Source organism: Empidonax traillii, unplaced genomic scaffold, assembly GCF_003031625.1.
Source record: "Empidonax traillii isolate 1590-97213 ecotype Southwest subspecies unplaced genomic scaffold, ASM303162v1 scaffold2:size4533513, whole genome shotgun sequence".
NCBI lineage: Eukaryota > Metazoa > Chordata > Aves > Passeriformes > Tyrannidae > Empidonax > Empidonax traillii.
This window is the reverse complement of record NW_020955195.1, coordinates 4,392,020-4,416,373: the sequence shown is the minus strand read 5'-3', so window position 1 is coordinate 4,416,373 and position 24,354 is coordinate 4,392,020. Positions and strand designations below refer to the sequence as shown.

The 24,354-nt window shown below is 38.3% G+C and overlaps 1 protein-coding gene across 4 annotated transcripts in view; it reads right to left on the bottom strand.

Moving 5' to 3' along the window:
* Window positions 1-465: 465 nt before the first annotated feature.
* Window positions 466-24,354, bottom strand: part of PCGF3 (polycomb group ring finger 3) — a 51,578-nt gene continuing 27,689 nt past the window's right edge. For 3 of the 4 annotated variants that reach the window (XM_027902888.1, XM_027902969.1, XM_027903136.1), the window contains 8 exons: window positions 19,493-19,610; window positions 15,320-15,416; window positions 12,332-12,387; window positions 11,319-11,429; window positions 10,733-10,821; window positions 9,515-9,652; window positions 7,608-7,688; window positions 466-5,868 (listed from right to left, as the gene is read on the bottom strand). In XM_027902888.1, the coding sequence (XP_027758689.1) occupies window positions 5,821-5,868; window positions 7,608-7,688; window positions 9,515-9,652; window positions 10,733-10,821; window positions 11,319-11,429; window positions 12,332-12,387; window positions 15,320-15,416; window positions 19,493-19,601 (729 nt within the window). In that variant the 5' untranslated portion in view covers window positions 19,602-19,610 and the 3' untranslated portion in view covers window positions 466-5,820. Of the gene's footprint in view, window positions 5,869-7,607; window positions 7,689-9,514; window positions 9,653-10,732; window positions 10,822-11,318; window positions 11,430-12,331; window positions 12,388-15,319; window positions 15,417-19,492; window positions 19,611-23,587; window positions 23,728-24,354 lie in introns of those variants that run through there. The other variant, XM_027903056.1, reaches the window with a different exon arrangement.

Below are 24,354 nucleotides of genomic sequence, written 5' to 3'. Positions count from 1 at the left end.
ACCAGGACATTTAAGTAAAAGGAAACCTGAAAAGCATTTTCACACATTAATTTAGCACCTGCCTAAGTGAACGTCTGTGTTCCAGGATGCTGCAGCAGGTCCCTGTGCCTCGGCACCAGGTAAGGGTAAGGTTGAAAGGAACACAGACAGGTCAGGTTAAGTACCTTTTTATCCAGATCCACAAAGACACCAAAACAATGGTGTTTTTCCTCTTGGGGGCTGAAGCCCTTTAATTTCCTGTGTGGCAGTTGCTCGCCACACACTTGTCACCAGACATACTGCCATTCTCTGCAGAGGAGCAGCACTCTGGGCCGTCCTCGTGCTTTGAGTAAAAGGCTGATAATGAACAATGCAATGCCATACCACCTCTGCTTCAGTCACACTGCATTTATTCAGTACTACCATGGCTGCTAGCTCCTTATGTTCTTGGAGGGAAACGGGACAATAACTTCCAGCCTGACAGTATTTCAGTTAGTTTCTCTGCTTTTATTAACAAGCATATAATATTCATTGGCAAAACACTGGATACAAGCTTCACTATCATAAAATCAAAACATTAAGCATTAATCCCCAAAAGGCTTATTCAGACAAAACTAGCCACCAGTAGTACAGAAATTACACAGTAACACAAAGCATAAAAAATTGTAAACTTTTAAATGAAGCTAAGCCAAAAATATGGTTTTACACTGTGACAGTTCCAGAATCTTTATTATGCCACACGAGGAAAAAGGCTTAGTGGTTGCACTGGCTTATTGTCCCTTAACTGTAAAATAACCTTGTTGCAGAAGAACAAACTTTCCTTATGTCCAGATAAGTCACTTGAATTCAAGATTCCATCAAACCAATACTTTCAGTTTCAAATAAACGTTAAAAATAGTGGAATATCAGCATTCAGAAATCACAGCTCCTTCCTTCAGCCACACCTATCCATTCGCATGAATGACCCCGCTGGTTTCTGTGGAACCATCCATGTTAATAGTAAAGTTACCCACGTAAGAACTGGACATTTAGTTCCTACCCTACCACCAGGATGTGGACAGGTCATTGTGGTTTCAACAGATCTCCAAAGAGCCCCAAGTATGGTCAAACACGGATCAAACAGCACAGCCATACCTTTAGTTTGTATATAAATAAGCCTTAACTTCACAGTAAAACATTACCTATTGACTTGCCACAAGACCCAAGTTCCTAGATAGTTTTTGTCCTGATTGCAGTTTTTGATTAAAGCAGGGATTGAAGCATTGTTCCATGTTCTTTAATGTTGTTCTCTGCAGCTTTTACTTCAACAACAGATCTCATGACCTTAGTTGCAGCTAATTGTATTTTACGTAGAGATTCTCTTGTGTGGGACAATTTCTTTCCCTGTTATCAACTTTAGGCAGATTAACTGAAGAGTAGGTTGCATTAATGTTTCCGGTGAAACATCCAAACTGATTACCTGAGGAAAAACAGAAACTTGATCTTTCTGTTCAGTAAAGCCTTCCGTACAAAATGCATTTTGAGTACTGAAGATTCATCTCACTGATGTACAGACTGGTTGGCTTTTTCCTATTATATTTAGCTCAATGTAAGACGCAGAATGCTGTAAAATACGCAAGTTATATTTATCATCCAGCAGAAGAAAAAAGATCAGTAAATCCCCTAGGACTAACTATGTTGTTATAAAGACAGTAAGAGCCAGATAAGCTTTCAAAGGCTCATAGCCTACTGGAAAAGAAAATAGCACCATTATAGTTGTAGTCTGATATTTTTTATGGTCCCATATCCCCTGAGGTGATAGTGTTGTGTACGCTATTGCACAACCAATAAAAATAAATATTCCCAGGTTTGATGGTACACAAATATACCAGACCTAACAATGGCACAAAACATTTTCAGATAGGCTGCAAGTCTTGTCGATTGCTTCCACAATTCACATTAAGGTTTCTTGCAAGATCATTTATTTTAAAATATTGCTGACAGATAGTTCTTGTACTTACACATTTTTTTTAAATCCCCTATTTCACTCTTGAAATAAAAACAAAAAGGAACAAATCAAAAAACACACCCACCCACCCCCAAATAATAGCCCCAAATAAAACCCCATTTGAACAAGTGAGAAAAGCTGTCTACATTCCTTTTAAATGTAATGGTAAATAGATGCTACATTTACAATTTAAACATATGCCTAATAAATGCATGTTTCAAACCTATTGCACAAAAGCATAAGTAATGCTCTTTATCCATACAAAACAAAAACATAGAAATGAAAGCTACTCAAACTCAATGTAAAAGGAAGAAGCTTGTAAAAACATATTACAATTTCATTTTATATGCCCGTAAATAAAGCTGGACCACCGAAACAAAAAACACTTGGATGGCAAAATAAGACAGAAGGCTTAAAGTAGAATAAATAATTTTATAAAGTTAAAATTTAAACCTCCAAATCTTATTTAAATTTAATATTATATATTCTATCTGAATTCTTTATTTTTAATGAAACTATATTTAATGAGACTCTGAGCATGGATCATTCATCAGTCTCATTGCTGCTGAGGATAATGCAACAAGATACTTCTTTACTGCAATGATTTTCCAGCGTAAGAAATTGTAAAAACTACTTCACAGTAATGGCATCTTCACAAAAGCCAAAATAAACCACCATGATCTCATTAGGACTAAGAAACACCTACCTCCAAGTCTAAATTTTAGTTCAACTTTGAACAGTATCAGAATTTTTTTACCCAATAATATCTTGATATAAATTAACTGTCTCTTAAGCATCACACAAGTGAAACAAGACTCTGACCCAAAGACAACCTCCCTCGGTATTGGAGTTTTTTACTGAGGCTAACATATGGTCCAGACACAGTCACATCACTCCCGAGGGAAAAAAATTCTGTAGTGAAGATGTTGTCACATGTGATTTAGAAAAATAACTGAATGGCTTTGGATTTTTTGTTGGTTTTCTTTTTTTTTTTTTTCCTCTCTTTTTACTGGTGAGGTTTCATCAGATTAAACACATTGCAAAAGCAGTCACACACAAATATAAGCAAAAACCCCAGCTGTAGGTATTAATGCTGGCTTGAATTTATGTATCCACACAGTTATAAACAGAGTTTTCTATATACTGATAGCACCATAACAAATTCAAGTGATTCTAAAGGTGGTTATAAACTTGTAAGTTCTACACTGTTCTTACAGCAAGACACAGATTCGAAAGGCTTCCGAATTTGCGCATTTGTAATTAATTTCTCAGTTGCAAAGTACAGGGAGGTACTAAAATCCCAACGTACTTAAACAGCACTACATCAATACCTAGTCATAAAAAAAAGTTTCTTCAATACACACTCTCTGAGGTAGACAGATCTCATACATATATATGTAGGTGTGTATATGTATATATACGGAAACCATATATATACACATGCATGTATATATATGGAAACCATATTTCCTGGTTAGGGTGGTTAATCAGAATGCTGTCTGGCAGCTTTAATTTTATGTCTACATCAGGTACAGTCACTGTGTGTATACTCTGGGTGCACAGAGGGGGGACGCCTACAGTCCTGTCCATATTGTCAGTGCCTCGGAGGCAACGCCAGCCCCTTGTTTACACTGGAACAGCAGCCACCACATAAACAGCACCAGAAAGGCCCAGAATGTCACCTCGTGTACACATCCATACTACCTGCATTCACTGTTTCAGGGGAAGTTTATTAAAAATGGTAGACCTATGAACTCATTTGTTCTTTTCTGCCAGTTCAAGTAATGTTAAAAGACAGAAAAAAAAAAGCGCTAACATACACACATCTGAGTCCACAAAAAAAGACAAAATAAGAGCCAAGTTCATTTCCATGGCTCACATGCACGCACACACAAAACCCCACACAAGAATGCAGATGTGGAGTTCTGTGTAACCTAAACATTCAAATCAGCTCTTACACTTCCACCTGCAAGGACAGTAGCGTGTTTTGGCCCTTGCATGGCTCTCCTTTCCACCTCCACAATACATTAGGCTCCCTTTCATTCTCTGCTCACATACTTTTTGATTTCCTTCCTGTTCACACCTGTGACCCTAATCAAAACAAGGAACTCTTTTCAAAGGTAAAAAATGCTGGGGCATCCCTTCTGCAGCAGTGGAACTGGGAAGGAAGGACTGAAGACTCCAAAGAAGGAAATTAAGGGACACGTGCTGATAAATGTGGTGCTTCGAAAACTCAGGAAGAGGAAGAAGATCTAAAATGCCTGGATAAAACCTCTTGCAGCATCAGCTTTTGAGTTAATGAGTAACACTTTCAAGCAGAAGAGGAGAAGGAGCACAGCTAAAGGAATCAGGGTAGTTACAGGCAAACTTGCTCTCTTACCCAAAGACAATTTATCAAAAAATAACAGGGTTTAACAACAGAAACAGCAACTAGCATTTTCAACTGACTGGAAAACTCTTCCAAACTTATGTTAACTATTTCCAGCTGCCAATAATATGGCATAGACTGTTTTCAGTGACTTGACACCTGTGCCAGACAAATATTCTCACAGTCATACTATACGTGCCATACTGTATACAGCTTGCAGAAATCACTTTCAACTACTGTTTTTAAAAAGCCAATTACTTCAAAAAGCCCTACAAAAAGTGCAGTGAACCCTGCTAAGTGCCACTGAGGGTGCTTTCTAGAACATATATAGTTATATGTGTATATAAATGTATGTACCCATATATACATGTGTGTGTATATCACCTTGCATCCATTAGGGCTGATGCAAGCAAAATTATCAGTTAAGGCCAAAAGGTGCTAAAATAATCTTGTTTGACTCCCCCATCCACCCTACCCCAAGTGAGCTAGGAATTGCAGTAAGGAAAATGCTATAGTTTCATCAGAAGACAGCTAAAGGAAATATAAAGTTGCTTATAATATCTAAGGAAATTTTAATCGCTGAAATGAAAGGTCTGCAATGCTCCCAAAATTGTCCAAGAGCCACTGTTTCAATAGCTAGTGACAGCAAATTCTCTCTAAATTAAAAACTGATTTCTGCAAGCCACAACTACAAAAGAAGTGTTTGCTTTTTAAGAAATTCACAAATCTAGCACTTGTGAGTATTTGTCATTAAGTGGTGCAATTTATACCATAGCAAAATATCAGGGCACATTAAAATCAACTGAAATTATTTCTACTACTCTTTCCCAAATTAACATGTATACAGAAGTATCAAAACTTTATTAAAACACAAGGTGAGGGAAAGCAATAACTGGGCAAAAATGACAAATTTATTGGTTTCCCAGATTTTCTGAAGTTGTCAATGCAGCATAATAAATTATCACCAGTCACTGTATCATTAAGTATGTTCAATGCTCTACAGAATAACTTGAATAAAGCCAATGCAATCAGGCATACTATATAAGACAATAACACTTTGCAAAAATATAGTTTTTAAAGATTCAGAATGCGAAAAGTAACTAAATGCAACTTGGTGTCAAAAGCAACATATTTAAATCACCCCACAACATTCTAACTTTTTTTTTCTGTGTAACTGTAAGAGACAAATCAGGCTGAGCTACATGGAACTGTGAAGTGTTTTCAGTATCTGTAAACTTAATGCTGGTAGTGTCTTGTTGAGTTGAGACTTCTTTCTTCCATACAAAAAAAAAAAAGTATAAATATTTTCTGCCCAGGAGTCTAAGTTACACATCCATAGAAGAAATATTCAGGACAGTTCACTATGAAAGCCCTCGTCTTCCAAAATTATTCGGCTGGTTTGTGTGATGTGATTAGTGATGCACTAAGAAGGTGCCAGATGATAGTCTCTGCAAAAAACTCTGTCCAGAAGGACAATAAAGTTCTCTTACAGCAAGTCCATTTTGGGTCTATAATGTAGCAGTAGAGGTGCTTTCTGCAAGACAGAAGTATCAGGTAAGTCAAGAAACACACTCAGAACTGATCTGTTCAGTAGGTAAATCTGCTATTACATAAACTAAATCTTCAATGAAAGACCAGAACAGCTATCTGATCTGTCAAAAATTCACCAAGACAAAGACAAGATGCAACTTCATCTGTGGGGCTCAAACAAGAGATAAAGAACTGTTTCCCCTTTGTCTCAGGAGCAGATCTGTTTAACTTGGAAAACTCATTCCCAGTAAGGGACATGTCCAGGAAGCAGCATGAGAGTACATGGCACTTCACATTTAAAGGTCTGGCTTGATTCCTCTTCTGTGGAAAAAAATCAGTATCCACTGATTTTTTTTATGAATAGCTAAACTTCTAACAGCCATGACAGCCTGCACCATGGATTGCTGTGTCTCATGAAAACAATTACTTCTGTTTGGTTTTTTTCTGGACCTCCCACCTCTCAGTTTCATTTTACATCCCCAACTTCTTTCACTTGAGAAGGCAGTTTACAGTTCTCCCTTTTCCGTAAACTGTAAAACTCACAGTTTTACAGATCTCCTTGATAAAGGTGAAGAGTAGACTGTACAGATGGATATCAATTTGATGTTCCTGTGTGGTTCTCCCCCTAGCCCCCATATCCTAACATTTGCTTTTTATCCCTTTATTTATACCTATATTCAGCTTCAGGTGTTAATCACCTGCCACTCCGAACTGTAAAGGCTTCATCCGAATACTTTATCAGCCTGTGCTCACTGACCTAAATAACCACAAGGCTGTCAGTGAAATACTGAAATACTGAATTACTGAAATACTCAAATCCATTTCCAGGTCATTCAGAAACATCGTACGAAACAGATTCCAGTGGGATTCCATTGCAACATTTCTGCATTTTTACCACTGATCACTGACTTTATCCCATGACTCTTGCGCAAGTCAATTACTTTCCTAGAGAAAAATGGTTCTCTACTCCCACCTGCACCTCTTCTAGATATGCACCCAAAGCCATCAAGTGGTTTTACCTCAGTGTAAATGCACTCTCAGAATGTGAGTGTCCATTACAAATACTTCTTGTTCAAATATCCCCACATACACACATACATTGACTCTCTTCGGTGTTGACTTGCCTCCAAAGCGCTCCATTTTGCTATTCATCCTTACCACTTCACTGAAGCTGCCATTATTCATGTGATAAGTAATACTGAGAATGAACTCCCAAGTTCACTATTCCATTTCAAGGAATTTTTCTAAAGAAACCACAGTGAGCAAGTCAAAGATGCACTAAAATATTTTAAGCACACCGGTTTACGCCTACTAAGTGCTTCCTTAACTGAGATAGACTAACACTGCTATTATCATTTCTTCTTTAAATTCCCTTCTTGAGGTACAGTAGAGCACCACATTGGAAACTTCTGCCTTTTCTCAATCAACCGCCCCACCTATTTGGACTAAAGCCAATTTTACCTGAAATGGTTAAATGTAATACTTTCTTGTAGCTTCCACTTCCTTTGCCAGACTTGATAATTTGACAGCTAATGCAGTGCTCCCTTTTTTCTTGCAATTGATACTTAATTCTCCTTTCCTTCATTTTCTTGGAAACAAATTAACACTTGGGTGCTTAAGGATGTTGTATTAGGTATTTATAAAAGTATCTTTTTATCGAGTTTGCAGTTATCCAAATCATACCTATTTTATAAACATTTTATTTGGCCACTTCATGATTTACCTGGAACCAGCAAGCCATACCTTAAATCTCCATCGAGTAACAACTACAAACTTGAGTGTGTGGTCTTTGCCAAGAATCTCTTCATTGCATAATATGTCCAGCTGACAAAACAAAGGCAACAGTTAATTCACAGGGACACAATACATGAAAAAACATATTTCAGATAATACTACAAATGTCTGACAATACTTTTTTTCTTTGAAGATACTGTAACTGTTCACCTTGCAGTTGCTCTGAAGACAAATATAATACTAGGAAAGAAATCATAACATTGGCTCTCAACATACAAGCGCTGAAAGACCATGTCTGTGCCTACCTAGGAAGTACTGTGTGATCTGGACGGAACTGCTTGATTTATCTTTCCAAGCAATACTAATGAACTTTCCTGTAAGCTTTACCTGCTTTTAAAGAGGTCCAATAAAATGAGCAAGGAGACAGATATCTCAAAGACAGCTGTTATTTAACATACTATGAAAATTTCTTTACCTTTTCTGGTATTTTGCCAGTCAGGCGGCATCATGAACTAAAAACAGGGAACATGCATGAAAACAGAAAATTCCACCAAGGTGGCTTATATCACAACACTTTACCACACAGCTCTGAAAGGCCTGAATGTGCATGCAGTCCACTTACCTGCCAGCAACTCAAACCTACAATAGTCTAAAGCAAGAAAACAAGCTTAAATCCTTCTACTTATCTACCTGTTGCTTGGTACCAGCACAGTAATTACACTATGATTTATGTACTCTTAAGAAGATAGGAAGGGAGAGCAAAGGAATAAACAGTATTCCTAAAAGTTTTTCCTTCAGGAAAAGCCAAGCAGGTGGTTAAATCACAGACTGGCACAGTGCATTGGAGGGCTTAACTACTCATACAGAAAAAAAAAACAAAACAAAAACATCCCCCTCTGAGCAATCACTGTAGCTGTGCAGCTGCTGGGCTACAGCCAGGAATCAACCATTTCCAAGCCAGCTGAGGATAAGACAGGATATACTGCTGTGTTTCAGGAAGACTGGCAGTGCTGGGGGCATAGTCCAACCATACGACAGAGTGTTGGTTTGAAGTGTACAGAACTAGGAAGGAAGGAAGAGTTACAGAGATGCAAATTCACTGTTGGCAAGTTCGAGCAGAAAGATGCTGACACACTGGACTGGATAGCACATGATTTGATTAGAATGAAAAGTCTTCAAGATACTCAGTCAATCATTGCAATAATATGGAACTGAGAGATGTCAGGCTGAGAGTCGACCAAGGTGTCCAGAGACTGTGACTAAGGCCTAACACAGTGGTAAACAGAGGCTGCATTCATGGTTTGCCACTGTTAATTTTTGAATCTGATCTAGAAGTGCGAAGAATTGCCCTTCTGTACCTTTCACCATAAATTCTTCCCACTATTCCACGTATTCCCTGCAAAGTCAGGGAAAAGTAGGCATCGAGTAACACTCTGGTTGCGGTAGGCAGCAAATTCAGGTTGAGCTTCGCTGAGAGCATGGAAAGGGACAAAGCATTTGTGGTGCTTTCTCTTAAGCTGGGCTTCAGTAGTGTTAAAAGCGTTGGGTTTTTTTTTTTTTTTTCACTGCCTGTCCCCTGCACAAAGTGTGAACTCTCTGAAAGGGTGGGGGTTATACCTAACTACAAAGCATCTTACCAGAGTCCATTTCAACACATGTGGAAGTGCATAACCAAGCCTTTTCGCTCAACTATTTATAGATGGACATGAAAAGATGCACTGCAAACTAAGTGGCAAGTCCTGTACAGACCCAAGAAAGAACAAGAAAATGGCTATATAACATAATTCAAGAAGCAGTGTGTGCTTCTCTTTCCTGAAAGTAAAATCAGACCAAAAGACATTCATCTGCAAAGCAACAAACCCACCCTTTAAAAGCTTTTATATATGTAAATTTGTTTTTAAAAATTAATGTATTACCTCATTAAAAGAAGAAAGGTTGAGTTTTTTGGCAATGAACTTCTTTAGATGCAAAACTGTTGCTTGTGCTGAGCAACGAATCCATTTTCGTTTCAATCCACGCAATTTGCTGCTATTGCACTCCAAGCAGATGCTTACCTTCAGGAAAAAGCAAACAATCAGGAGCTGGCTGGAATAATTTTCTGCAATCCCCATAATGTATTCCATATGCAGTTTTTATTAATACAATAAAGTCAAGAAGTACAGTACTAGTGTTTCTTAAACTGAAATGCCTATTAAAAAACCCCCCACATTTTCTAACATCTTGTAAGCTGAGTGATAAGCACTAGACAAAAATAGTTGAAGAAAGAATTTTTGATGTTGGAACAAGGCTGCTTCACCCCAAATTCATAGGTTGTCAATAGCTCAAGAGGACCATATGTTAAAAGTTAGAGCAAGATAAGCAGTAAAAAGAACCACTGACAAATTTAACGACTGCTTCTAATATCGTACTTTTAATACAATTGCTTAATTTGGTTTAAAATAGAATTTTAACCTGTTTAACTGAGAATTTAAAGTTTAAAAAGAATAGATATAGATACTATAAAAAACTTTTTCATGTTCTAAATATTATCCCCCCCGCAGAGAAATTCTCATGTCTTTTCCCATCCAGCTATTCATTAATTAGTCCAACCTCTTTCTGATGACATATTTTATGCACTAAATGGATCTAGTAACAGGTACCCTTACATGGCAGTTGAAAAGAAAACTAACCTAAGGTAAAGTTACTCTGAACACACATCATGGGAAAAGATAAAAAGGATGGCTTGTTTATCCCAAAAGGATTTTTCACCTTCCAACATGCTTTATCTTCAAAACTTAACAGTGGGTTTCTGAGCTTTTATACTGTTTTCATAGGGTTAACACAGACTCAGTATTAGAGGTTGAAAACAAGATAAATAGTAAGTTACTAAAAGTGCTGTTAAGGAAACTTCCCTGTCCAACCATCCAAGAGCCACTCTGGCAGTTACACTTTCACAACCTGAGCTAGGACCAAAGACCCATTTGCAGCTACACACCCCACACTGACACATTCAGCCCAGTTTCCTTACCAGCCCAACCCCAGGTTTCCCAAAGCAGGGTTTCAGATGTTATTTGTATTAGGGAACAGTTATTTTCTTCTCTGTTAGGTAACCAAAGAAAAAAACACAAGATAAAACTAGAGCCCTATGAGCTCACCTGTTCATCACTTCGGTGGTAGTCATTATCCTCCTCCTGTTTTTCCTCTGAAGTTTCTTTATTTAAATTTTCATCTGCTTTAGTTTCACCTTAGATAAAAAACCCCAGACATATATGTTTTTACATATGTATATGTATTTTTATATATAAAACCCAGATATACTCAGCAGCAGCTTATGATGCTAATACAATTAAAACAGCACAGTTCAGGATTGCAATACAGAATAAACTTTGCCTTTTCCCTTACCAGGTTAGGCAAAATGAGCAGCCAACAACCTGTCACATGAAATAGGGGAATACCCACGGAGCACAACCTTCAGTTCCACTGTGAGCAGCCCAGCAGCCGGGCGATTTCACAGTCCCCACACAGAGACCGACTGCCACAAGCCATGTGCCATGACCAGACAAAAACAGAGACTCTGTGCACAAATAAGGGACAAAGCAACAATCCTGTGCTCACCGTATTCTCCACTGCTATGAAATAATTGTGACTGCAATACACTGACTAGGCACATCTCCAGCAGGTCTGTTCATCAATTTACTAGCCATCAACCAACAAAGACAGAGTAAATAAAGGACCATTTACCATTTCGATGAGAATCTAGGTGCTGTTTTGTGGAACACGTCTCCCCTTTGATGTCCCCTGGAACTTCCATGCCCAGTTTGTGATAAAACTCCCTTTGTTTTTTCATTTCCGCTGTTTAAAATTGCAAATATTAATCCTGTAATAAAGTTCTAATGCAATATTTATGAAGTTATTCCAAATCCCTTCCCTCTTAAGGATCGCCAGCAAGTAGTGGTGTTGTCATTATTCACTACCTTCTATCTCTTCTATTGTATCAAGTCATGCCTCATCTTACTTTCCAGAGTTAGAATACCATAAAGTCATTTGCATAGCTACTACTGTAGCATTCCTACAAGAATAACATGGTATTTAAAATACTGTAGCTAATTTTGAATATCCACCGACAATATTTTCAGTCAAACCACTTGTCTGGAATTTTTATTTATAGTTCTGATTTCCAATATTCTACAAATAATTTTTAAATAATCTATTTAATCTTCCTGATGTTTGAAAATGGTCTCGTTTTGCAGCTTAAATTGATTAAAATCCTCTATTTAAATAAAAGTTTTACATATTAAGGCAAAAAAAATCTCATTTCTATAAAGAACTACTTTAGTTGAACACATCTATCGTCGAAGAGGATTATGAAAACACAGAATGGAAGTTCCCTGATAAGGACTCGCAGAATTGCAGAAACTACAAGCTTTTCTGCCTTGCATTTTATCTCTGAGAATTCCAGAAGGCTTGCACAACATGGTGTGCCAACACTCAAAAGATGAATGACTATTCCACTTTACACAATACTGTTTTTGGAAGAAATATCCCATGTTGCCTTGCACCACCCCCACACTGAATTGCTGCTAGTACAGGTATGAAATGAAATTAATCATTCAAAATTACATAGATGAAAAAATATAGTTTTCCATTGCATTTTTCTTCATTTGCCCTCCTTTTTTCATCACTTGAAACTTTATTTTTTATGTTAAAGAAGAATGTGCAAACTGACCTCTAAAAAAGGCCACACTACAACTTACCTTCTTGGAGGCCTGGCACAAGTTTGTAAACAATATCTTGCATTGTTCTGTCATGACTAGCAAGAAAAAAAAAAATCAAAAGCTTAAGTCAACCTTCTTGATTCAAAACATTTCTCTTTAAAAAGTTCCAGCACTAAACATATGTAAAAATCTCTAAATTCACCTAAGACGAATTTCACTTCTCAAATCAGGACTCCTATCAAACCAGAAAGGATAGTAACATAAAAAAAATTATGACAAAGTACAGGCTAAGACAAAAACCAAATGGAACTTTGAGAAAGAATAGTCTGTGGAGGAAATCAACCCATGGGATACAACCTCCAACATCAAGGCAAGTGTATCAGGGGTAATCTCAAAATTCTTAGACAACCTTGAGGTGAACTCGTTTTTATTATAAAAGAACCAGGGATAGCCCATTTCTCACCCTTACAGACTCATCTCTCACATTTCTAGATTACTCAGTTGTCTCTACTAGGCTTCTCCTAAAATGCAGTTGACAGAAAAAGATCACAACAATTAAATTTTAATTTGCTCTTAAAAGATAGCATTTTAGCTGTGAGAAACATTATGTAGCTGAGTAGCCTGTACAGGTAGTGTGGCTCAAATAAAAAAAAAGATAATAATCCCACTGAAACTCGAGCAGTGGGACCAGTTAATATTCTAAACTTTAATTCCCAGCTCATCTAGGTAAAATTCTGTTCTGATCTAAAATAAGTCACTGTCTGAAAGAAATTAAGTATTACCCTAAACTCCAATTAATAACTTACCCTAAACTCCAATTAGTAATTATTATCAGAAGCATTTCAAGTGTCTGCCTTGGCTGCTGTAATGTCACTACCCCAAAAGAGTTTGCAATATCAAACCTGGAGTCTGACTTAAATAGAAGAGGCTTTTAAGAGTAGTCTCAGGCTTCTCATTCCCTGACATGAGCACTTCAAAGCAGTGGAGATCAATGAACAAGTAAAGAAATGGTGGCAAATCAACCAGTAATTACAGTATTTTAATTAGCACTACAAGAAGAGTCAAAATACAGATAATTCTAAATTCATGTCATTTCAACCAGCAGCAATTCCACTTGCACAGGCTGGGATTATCAAGTGCCACATAGGGATTGCAGACACATCGCCAAAATTAAGTAAATAGGGCATCACTAATCGATCACAGGTGAGAATTTGGGAGTTGGAACTAGATGATCTTTAGTCATAATTCACAAAAAGGGAAATAAGTAAGACCTGGGAAATTACAGGCCAGTCAGTCTTATCTCAGTGCCCAGCAAGATCATGAAGCAGATCTCCTGGAAACTGTGCAAACACACATGGAAAAGAGAGAGGTGATTGACAACAGCCAACACGGTTTTCACTAAGGGCAAATCATGGCTGCCAAATTTGGCCTTCTATGACTAGGTTACAGAGGTGGTGGATGAGGAAAGAGTGACTGACATCGTTTTCCTGGACTTGTGCAAAACATTAGACACTGTCCTGCATCACATCCTTGTCTTTACACTGCAGAGACATGGATTTGACAGATGGAGCCCTTGGTGGATAAGGAACTGCCTGGATGGTCACACTCAAGAGAGCTGTGATCAGTGGCTCAAAATCCAAGAGAAGACCAGTGACAGGCGATGTTCCCCGGGGGTCAGGAATGGCACAAGTGCTGTTTAGCAAATTTGTCAGCAAAACAGACAGTGGGATTGAGTGCACTGTAAGCAAGTTTTCCAAAAACACCAAGTGCAGTGGTGCAGTCAACACACTGGAGGGAAGGGATACCACTCAGGCTTAGAAGGTGAGTCCATGTGAAGCTCATGAGTTCAACAAGGCCAAGTGGCACCCGGGTGCTGGCAAACCCAAGCACAAATGCAGGCTGGGCAGAGAATGGACTGAAAAGAGCCCTGAGGAGAAGGACTCGGCAGATGAGAAACTCATCGTGACCCAACAGTGTGGGCTTGCAGTCCACAAGGCCCACTGCATCCTGGGCTGCATCAAAAAAAACTAGGCCAGCAGGTTGAAGGAGATGATTCTGCCCCTCTATTCTGCTTTCATGAGACCCTACCTGGAGTTCTGCATTCAGCTGTGGGGCCCCCAGAACACACAGGACATGAACCTGTTGGAATGAGTCCAGAGTAGGGGCACAAAAATTATGAGAGGGATGGACCTCCTCTCCTGTGGAGACAAACTGAGAGAGCTGAGGATTATAGAGCTGGACCTGAAAGGTTCCAGGGAGACCTTAGAGCAGCATTCCAGTACCTGAATGGAGCCTACAAGAAAGGAGAAGGCCATGTAGTGACAGGGCAAGGAGGAATGGCTTTAAACTAAAAGAGGGCAGGTGTAGATTAGATAATTAATAGAAATTCTTCCCCATGAGAGTGGTGAGGCACTGGAACAGGATACACAGAGAAGCTGTGGACACCCCACCCCTGGAAACGTTCAGTCTAGGCTATACGGAACTTTGAGTAACCTGATCTAGAAGAAGGTGTCCCTGCCCATGGCAGGGGGGTTGGAACTAGATAACTTCTAAGGCCCCATCCAATCCAACCCATTCTATGATGACTTCATGATATTCTTACCTGTTCCTATGACCTAAACAGACCTTTGAAAAATTAACTAAATGATAAAGCTGAAAATTATTTCTCTCATTACTGTGAGACACTGAAAAGCACTGTTCAACTAAGACTAATTATTGAAGATTTTGTAGAAGTATAATTTCTACAACCCAAGCATACAAATGAGGAATGACTAAATACCATTAAAATCACACAGAAATTAAACATAAATGCATACTTTGCTTGTTTTTAACTCTAGAAGAAGTTGCCATGCTAAGGAGTTGCAAATCATAGTAAAGTCTGATCCTGTATCTCCTCAAACACCTTCAAACTTATTTTTAAATGTTTAAAAAGCTGATGAGCAAGAAAGAAAATATGGGAAAAATCTGTATTAAAGAGGATGAACCAATCTAGAGTGAAGCTATTTGCACTTCTGCTTTTATACTTACCCAATATACTGTAATGGGTGGCTCTGATGTATAACAATTCTACAGGTTGGACAAGTGTTGTTTTCCTCCAAATATTTCACTAGGCAGCTTCTACAGACTGATAACAAAGACATTCACAATTAAAAAGTAATAAAAGTAGTATAATAAGAGTTCATTTTCCTAAAGTCACAGAAATGCATCTTATTGAAATTTACAAAAAGCTCATTTTTTTCCCATCACGTACACATGACATTTAATCATGCAGAATACGGTTTTCATTATCTTTCATTATTTTTTTTCATACAGGAAACAGTAATGCATTTGTGCCTTCCTAATATAGCATACAACACACATGACCACACTCTTAAAATTTATTAGAACGATTTCTAGCAGCTCAACATTCAGTTTGCATGGGCCAGCATTACAGGAACTGTACACCATTAAGGTATTAAGCATATTTGCTTAAACCGTGGCCACATACAGAACAAATGTGTGTGGTGGCAATGAACCCAATGCAAAAAAAATATTTCAAAGCTGAATACTTTGTAAGAGAATAGAAAACTTTCAGAAAATTGATACCCAGGTGTTATTTTACTTCTAACTTTCACAGAGTACACCACAGTTAAGCTTCCACCAGAAAACAAAAAAAATAAATTACATTAGCAGACCTTGAGTATTAGTAAAATGTCCTGGAAGGAGCTGCTAAAGTAATCATTCATTATAAAGCTGCATGCTTTCAGAACTGTTTCCATATGCATACCTGCAATCACCCCTGTCTCTTCCCAAGTGAACTATTTACACTCCACTCTCCTCTGTCCTGCCCCAAAACAATACCCTTAAAATACACTACTACTCCATGATATCCTGACTCACTTGAGGTTACAACTCAAAAACATAGAGGGGAAAAAAATATGGAGGAATAGCTTTCTCTTGAAGAGCAGCAGTTCCATGTAGTCTTGATACTAATACACTTATCACATAAAATGAAAGAATTTCTGTAGCTACAGTGCCATCTACCTCCCAAGCAAGAGGTCTGACAAAGCCTCATAGCTTTGCACACTACGCACAGATCTTGCGGAGCAGTTTGCTCCAGTGGAGTGGCAGAGCAGCAGATCCGTTTGCAAAAGTGAAGCCAAACCCCAGCCTTACCGAGCTGATGAAAGCAAAACCTGACAGTGGAAGCAGTGACATGTGTTCTGGAAAGAGTATGGAAAAGTTGCTAATTTGTGTAGAAATAGGGTCAGGAAGGCCAAATCACAGCGGAAGATGAATTTGGTAAGGGACACCAAGAATAAGAAGGTCTTCTTATAGGTATGTCAGTCAGCAAAAGAAGGTCAAAGAATGTGTACTCCCCAGATAACCATGACTGGCAAATCAGTAACAATAGACAAGGAGAAGGCTGAGGTGCTCAACTGTTTTGCCTTAGTCTTCCCTGGCAATTTCTCTTCCCGTACTTCCCACATGGATGGGGGAGTAAAGTCCCTTGCACTGTAAGAGAAGATCAGGTTCATGAACACCTGGGGAGCCTGAATACAGATAAATCTATGGGACCTGATGAGATGCCTCACAGAGTCCTGAGGGAGTTGGCTAATGTAGCTGACAAGCCACTCACAGGGACAGTCATGGCAGTGAAAGTTGGGTGAAGTCTCTGGTGACCAGAAAAAGGGAAACATTGCACCCACTTTTGGGAAGCATTAGAAAGGAAGGACAACCCTGGAAACTACCAGCCTGTCAGCCTCACCTCTGTGCCTGAGAAGATCACAGGACAAGTCCTCCTAGAAGCAACGCTAAGCCACAGGGAGGACAGGGAAGTGCTTTGGGACAGCCAGCACAGCTTCACTAAGGGCAAGTCCTGCCTGACCAACCCGGTGGCCTTCTATGATGGAGTCACTGCATCAGTGGGCAAGGGAAGAGCTATAAATGTCATCTACCCGGACTTCTGCAGGGATCATTGCCAAGGCTGCACACAATATCCTTCTCTTTCAATCAGAGAGATAGGGTTGATGAACTGAGTGAACTATTCAGCGGATAACGAATTTGCTGAATTCGGTTTTATGAAATTTGGCCCTGGCCATCCAGAGGACTGGCCTTGGTCCTCCAAATGAGTCTCGCCAAGGGACTCAAGAACTTCATTTTCTACTGAAGAGACTCTGAAAAGCTGAACATCAGAAAATTAGAGGAAAATGAAAAAGAAAACCATGCAGTTCTGAGTAGAACAAAATGAAAATTCCAAAGTGGTGTAACTGAAGGGAGTTCTCTGTCTCAAGAGACACGAAAATTTCGTGACAGATTTTGCAAGGATGCTTTTCCAGGAACATATATTATTAGCATTACCATACACAATACAAACAGTGCCAACGTGTATGAAGTTTTTTTACACAGACAGGGCTGTGTGCCTTTTCTCACAAAACTGTAATTCTAGAGGACACACACTGAAACACTATTCAGAAAATATCAACTGTCAAAATCCGAAGCACAAGCCAAAAAACCCCCCAGAAAAGCAGCAGCAGCAGCAGGTTTCGGAATCCCCTGGTTTTGGAAGCAAGCACTGTAGCACAGCGGATTAATCTACAAATTTCTTCCATAAGCAAATGTAAGAAATGGTGCAGATGATGTCAGCTGAGGGGTATTTATAGCATTTTGTTTTATATTAAAGAACAATGAAAAATGACCCCCTAGCTCTGTGTTACCCATCTTAACTTGTTAGAATACTGGTTTTGAATGTAATCATCTTAACAGCAGCAGTAAAGAAATTCTGGCAAAACTAATGTAGTTTTAAGGATCTCACTTTGAAAACAACACTATGGAAACTAAGATGTGAAACAAATGCAGAAGGGACACAAGACACTGATTGCTGAATACAGCTCTGGGGCTCCCAGCATAAGGAAGGTCATGGACCTCTTGGAGCGAGTCCAGAGGAGGGTCATAAAATTGACCACAGGGATGGAGCACCTCTCCTAAAAGACAGGCCGAGAGAGTGGGGTTGTTCAGCCTGGAGAACAGAAGGCTCTGGAAGAAGCCTTCCAACACCTGAAGGGGGCTACAAGAGAGATAGAGGGGGATGTTTTATATGGACATGTTACAATAGGATAAGTAGGAATGGCTTTAAATTGAAGGAAGATAGATATTAGAAAGAAATTTTCATTGTGAGGGCAGTGAGGCACTGGAACAGGCTGCCCAAAGAAGCTGTGGATGTCTCATCCCTGGAAGTGTTCAAGGCCAGGTTAGGTAGCCTTTGAGCAACATGATCCAGAAGACCAGAATTAGATTTTAGTTTCAAGACCCTTTCTGTGGTTCTTGGAATCATAGAATGAACCATTCTATGATCCTATGACCCTATGAGGATACCCAAAACAACAGGAAATGTGACAAGGACAGCAAACTCATTAAAGCTGATGAACAGAGCTTCTAAATGGAATATAATAAAATATGCAATCACTGACCAATCATGAGCATTGCATTTCCCTTTTTTTAGATATATTAGGTGAAGAGTAAGTCTGCTGAAACTTTTCATTTCATGATGTCACCATTGTCACCAAATAATTCCCTTCCAAGAGAATTTAGCACTGGAAGTCATTCAGATAATTCAACAACATATCAGCTTTGTGACAGAATAATTTTGAAACATAAGATGCTTTTCAAGGTTCTAGGCCACGCTTCACTGATATGAAATCAGAAATTTACAAAGTAACCTAACAACAAACACGTACCCTATCACAGTATTTTGGAACACAAGCTTACTTCTAGGGTACAACACAACGCACTTATTCTTTATCCATAAACTACGGCTGCTTTCTGCAGAGGAACAGGAGAGTGAGAGACACTGGGAAGGCTCCAGGTAGAGAACATATGCTATGTCAACTGTGAGAGAAGAGAGAAGTAGGTATTCCACATTCCTTTGGCAGGAAGACAGACTGCATTCTTAAATGCTTACATTAACACTAATCGTGTATGGCTTCAAGTTTGAGCAGTACAGTTTTAATGTTCCCTCCATTTGCTTTGATAAAGAAGTAAATAATCTGTTTAAGAAAAACAGTGTCTAGTAAAGCATACACTATTTTGGCTGATGCAAAATAGATTTTTTAAATTTCAAGAGAAAATCACTACAACAGGTTGCATATCAAGTTAAAAAAAAAAAAAACAACACAACAACAACAAGAAAAGCAACTTTAACTTAAATATACTTCTACTTACAGGTATGTAAGCATTCTGTTACAGTAGTAGCATCAATCAGGTATCCATTGCACAGACGACAGGTTATATGGGCATTAATGTCCCAAAGCTTAATCTTTCTCGTTAGCATCTTTGGTGCCTGCAGAAAAGACACACCGTAAAGTAACACAGCTGTAGTGACAAGGTAAAAGTTAATTAGGAATAAACAATTAGCTGGTATTAACCCTGAAGCTTTTACACAGCTTTACACTCACGTAACTTACACGCGTGTGCACAAACACGCGCACAATGACAGCAGTAACTCTTCTGTCACTTCACAGAAACAAGGCAATGTAAACCCCACACTATTTTGCAGTATTTCAACAGCACAGAAAACGGTGCTATTAATAAGTTCCTTCTACCAACCAGGGGATCTGGATTTAAGGTGAAACCCTATTATTCTTTAGTAACTTAAGTCATCACGTTCAGCCTCGTAATAGTGAAAAACTCACAAAAACATGGAGAGAGAAAACCCTCAAAGCCATTTAAGAATCAAAAGTTGATTTTGATAACTGAAAAGTCAAAATAACTAGATCTGATTTGGTATATTAGTTTTAACCACACTTTTAAGTGTTTGCCCTGTGTCAGTATGGTTAAACCATGGTTTTGAATCTGCCACTGAACAATGGACCTGAAAAGTTAACCTTCTGAACTTCCTTTATTTAAACACAAGTAAATTAAAAGTTACATTGCAGATTAAAATAATTTAATTGGCAGAGCTGCAGTCTGTTGTACTAAGAAACTGGAACTAGACAGTTTTCATTTCTTTTGAGCGTGGGATGGAATAACCGCCTTTAAAAGGAAGAAAAACCAGATATTAAAAATGAAACAGCTCCTTTAACTTTTTTTGCAGCAACCTCAATTGCTTATTGAGAAAACACCACATAAAGCCCATATCTTAACAAATAAACTTTTATCTTTTAAACACAGATAATTTTTTTTTAAATATTCTGAAAACTGTACTGTTACTAAAATTTTTACAGCATTCTAGTTAATTAACAGAGCAGACTAAACTTGCTTACAACACTGCAGAAGTCACCAAATTACACGGTTTTCCATTAAACTGATTTTACTGTCCCTGAGTCACAAATACTGGTTTTCATCTAGCTTAGTTTGGAAAACGTTTCAGAATTTGAACGGCAACGCATGTGCCCCAAATTTCACAAAGAAATATCGTAACAAGACTGTTCGATCTCTAATTTGTCATATTCATCTTCTGTGTACAACGAAGTGGTACTAAGCAAAAAGAACTATCAAAAGGTAAACTTCCACACTAATCTGAGCCATAACAGTGCTGAAAAGTACTTTATATTCCACTGCAAACTAAGGGAATGCATATCCAACACCCACACATTCAAATCTGCATTGTCCTATACAAAAAAAAAAAAAAAAAAAAAAAAAGACTAGGAAGACTTCCAGTTCTCATGGCTAAGAATAAGTGACGGGGGGGGTGGGGTGGGGGGGGAATCAAACTTACTTTACAGTATTTGAGATTTATTTATTAAGCTAGTGACTTGTCATTACAGAAGAATGAAAGAGCAGCTTGGTTTTGCAGTATACAAAACAGGTCAGAATCTATGCTTGGAAACTGAATTACTTCTCTAAATTTTATTTTATAGATTTATTTCTTACCATCTGAAAACCAGACACTTACTAAATCCTTGCAAGTTAGTGCATGAGGTCACCAGTTAAAAGCTACTGGATGAGGTAAGTACCTTTCTGTGGCACAAAGAGCCTTCAACATCAATCTTTTAGACTTCTGGAGATGGCTTAAAACCACCAGTTAAATAGAAAGTCAGTAGCATTAGAAAACACAATCCATGACAGGCAAATGAGAAATTAACCTACACAGACAGTCAAAAAGGCTGTATCAATACAACTCTAGATTCTTGCGTAGGCAGGAATTCAGAAGAAAATGTTCAGGATCCCAGCAGACTGAATCCAAGCACTAAGGCAGAAGAGCCAAAGACACTACAGCGAAACGTGAAAAAGAGAAATTATTTATTTTCTAGAAAAAGCATGACAATTTCTCCTCATTACAGTAGACACAAGCACTGCCACTAGAAGAACCATCAACAAATAAAAACCAGGTCAGATGGGGTATGCTACTATGAGAATAGTGAATGAACCACACACTGAAGAACATTTTGGTACTGGAAAAATGAATGTCTTCTAGAGCATCCAGAGCAAGACTGTCAAATCTACCTTATGAAAACATCATATACCCTTCAAGAAAGACAGAAAACCCCTCTCCTTAAATGTTTTAAGAACTGAAAATAAGACTACTGGAAGAAGCAGCACAAAGGGAACAGGTTTTTCCAGAGCAGAAGACACTACAGTTTCAAAACATGATAAAACCTACAGCCAGAGATTTCTCCAGAAGCCTGTCCCACGCTCCTGTGTTGCAGCTGCTAAAACAGGAGAAGGATCTCTTCTCATGCAGACATGGTAGCCTCAACACAGCTTGAATCTCCAACAAGCAATTCAACTTTTTAAGGTCTGTAAGCAAACTGTCAGTGTCAGACTTTGATGTAGCCTGCATCTTGTGCAGTTGTGACCCACGCCCTTTAGTCTCAAGGAAAAGAAGAAATTTAGAGCGCCTCACTTGCTTTTCAAAACAGTGAACCTGTTACAACAGGACTTGTTAAAAACTTTAAAATTAATAGAAATAAAACCAGAACCAAAACCAAGACCCAACCCATAGTAATTCATACGTGTATAGAAGGGTAGAGATAAACTTAACAAAATGGTGTATTACCAAGATGTCTGTTTTGGTGGGGAGGCACCGAGACACATTCACGACCTATGAGATCTCAAATATGTCTGCTTTATTCGGATAGCGCAGAGGTTTTATAGCATCCGTGCTCCGGGTCTCGTGACAAGAAACATACGATTGGATACAGGCTATTGTCCAGCTGTAAACATCCATTACAAATACCTTTATAATTGGACATTAACAGACAACAGGGCAATAGTTTACTGTAACAAACTCCACCTTCTTCTTGCCAGTCATTTTTCTTTGTTCTTAAAAAGACACCCGTAGCCATCTTGGGACCTATAACTTATAGTACTTATAAAACTATGTGAAGGTTTATAAAAGTCTATAAAAGTGCCACACACAATATAAATTGCTCACACATTCATTATGTTCCTCCCACATGTCTGTTCAGTTAGAAAGCATATTCAAATACTTGTACTTTGTAGCAAACTTGTTGCTTTCTAGAGGGAAACACAAAAAAATTTTTAGCAGAGTAGAACTAATGAAATATATAAAGAAAAAGTAGAAAGACTAACACTATAGCCTGTTATAAGAAATTAAATCCATTAATCACTGCAACAAATTAAAAACATATACTAATGCCACATTATGCAAAGTAATTCCACACTTATCACCTGCCTGTTCTGTATTCAGAGGAAATGAAATAACATAATCGCAAATTTCAACATCAACTATTTTTTTTCTCATTATTATTGCATTTGAAAATTATACACAGTCATACTACGAAATGTAGAGCAAAGTCATCATTCACAACGCTTAAGAAGAAACTCTCCATGTGGGTGGATGGCTAATACAGGGTGTCTTTCATGTTCCCGTCTGGACTACATCAACTATCAGCTCAGATAGACTATTTGAACCAGACAGCCCTCGGGAAGCGGTCCCAACATTCCCATGTTTCTCCAGCCCTACTGCCAAACAGAAGTTAAATGCCACTTTTATCATATAAGACAGTCCAGTTCTTACCATCCCACACCAAACATACACTTCAAGTAACCATACACACTCCATAGTACACTGCTGTAGGGGAAAAAATAGGGATTAGATCTGGAGATGAGAAGCAAGCAGAAGGTACAAAAAATTTCCAAGACATTAATGATGACAAGTATATCATAAATGATATGCCAGGTTCTATTTCTATGTTGTTTTAACTCCACCTTAACTGATACTTCAACATTATGAGTACAATAATACATTTAAAAACATTTACTAAATATTTTTAGACTGTACATCAGTCTAATCACCCTGAAAATGTCAGCTGAAATATTGTTTATCAAACAAGGAACTGAAAACCTACTTAGTTTTATTTTAACTGCTGGCCTCTCAGGAATACAAGAAGACCTCTCTCTTGAGAAAAATCTCGGTATCCTTCAGATGTCTCGGCATCTGTTTTTGTTATTTAGGTAGCACTCTCAAGGATCTACTTCTACTATATTAACATGTAGTAACATAAAGAAAGGAAGAAAAGCATGTTTACCAGGTACTGGATTCCTCTGAACAACTGTAAATGAAGTGACATTCTTCTGCTCAGACTACTGACAGCTTCTGCACGTGCAATTAATCCGTATCAGTAATCTCATACAAACTACAACAAAACAGCAAGACTACACAACATACAAAACATCAAGTTTGACTAAATCACACACAATCTATTTTTTCTATTTTCTACACAAATCTAGGTCTCCCTTAAACACTTTTCCTTTTAAAATGGGAATGAGATTTTTTTTTTAAAATCTGAATTCCAGGTGGTCTCCTTGGTAGAACTCATCTTCCTATTTTTCATATAGTGATATGTTGAAAAGTAAGCTAAAAATTAATTCATAAGCTTCTGAAACAACTAATCTAACCCTAACCAGAAAAACAACAAAAGTCTACGAGTCCCTCTCTGAATACACATTCTCAAGCAACGTTGCAGCTTAAGAGCATGAACCGTTCAGGCATATGGATAAGGCCTTGATCCACCTGGCCTGACCTCAGCTTACTCTGCTTTGAGCAATTGGATTATGTAGAGTAACCTGAGTTGGAAGGGACCCACAAGGATCATCAAATCCAACTCCTGGCCCTGCAC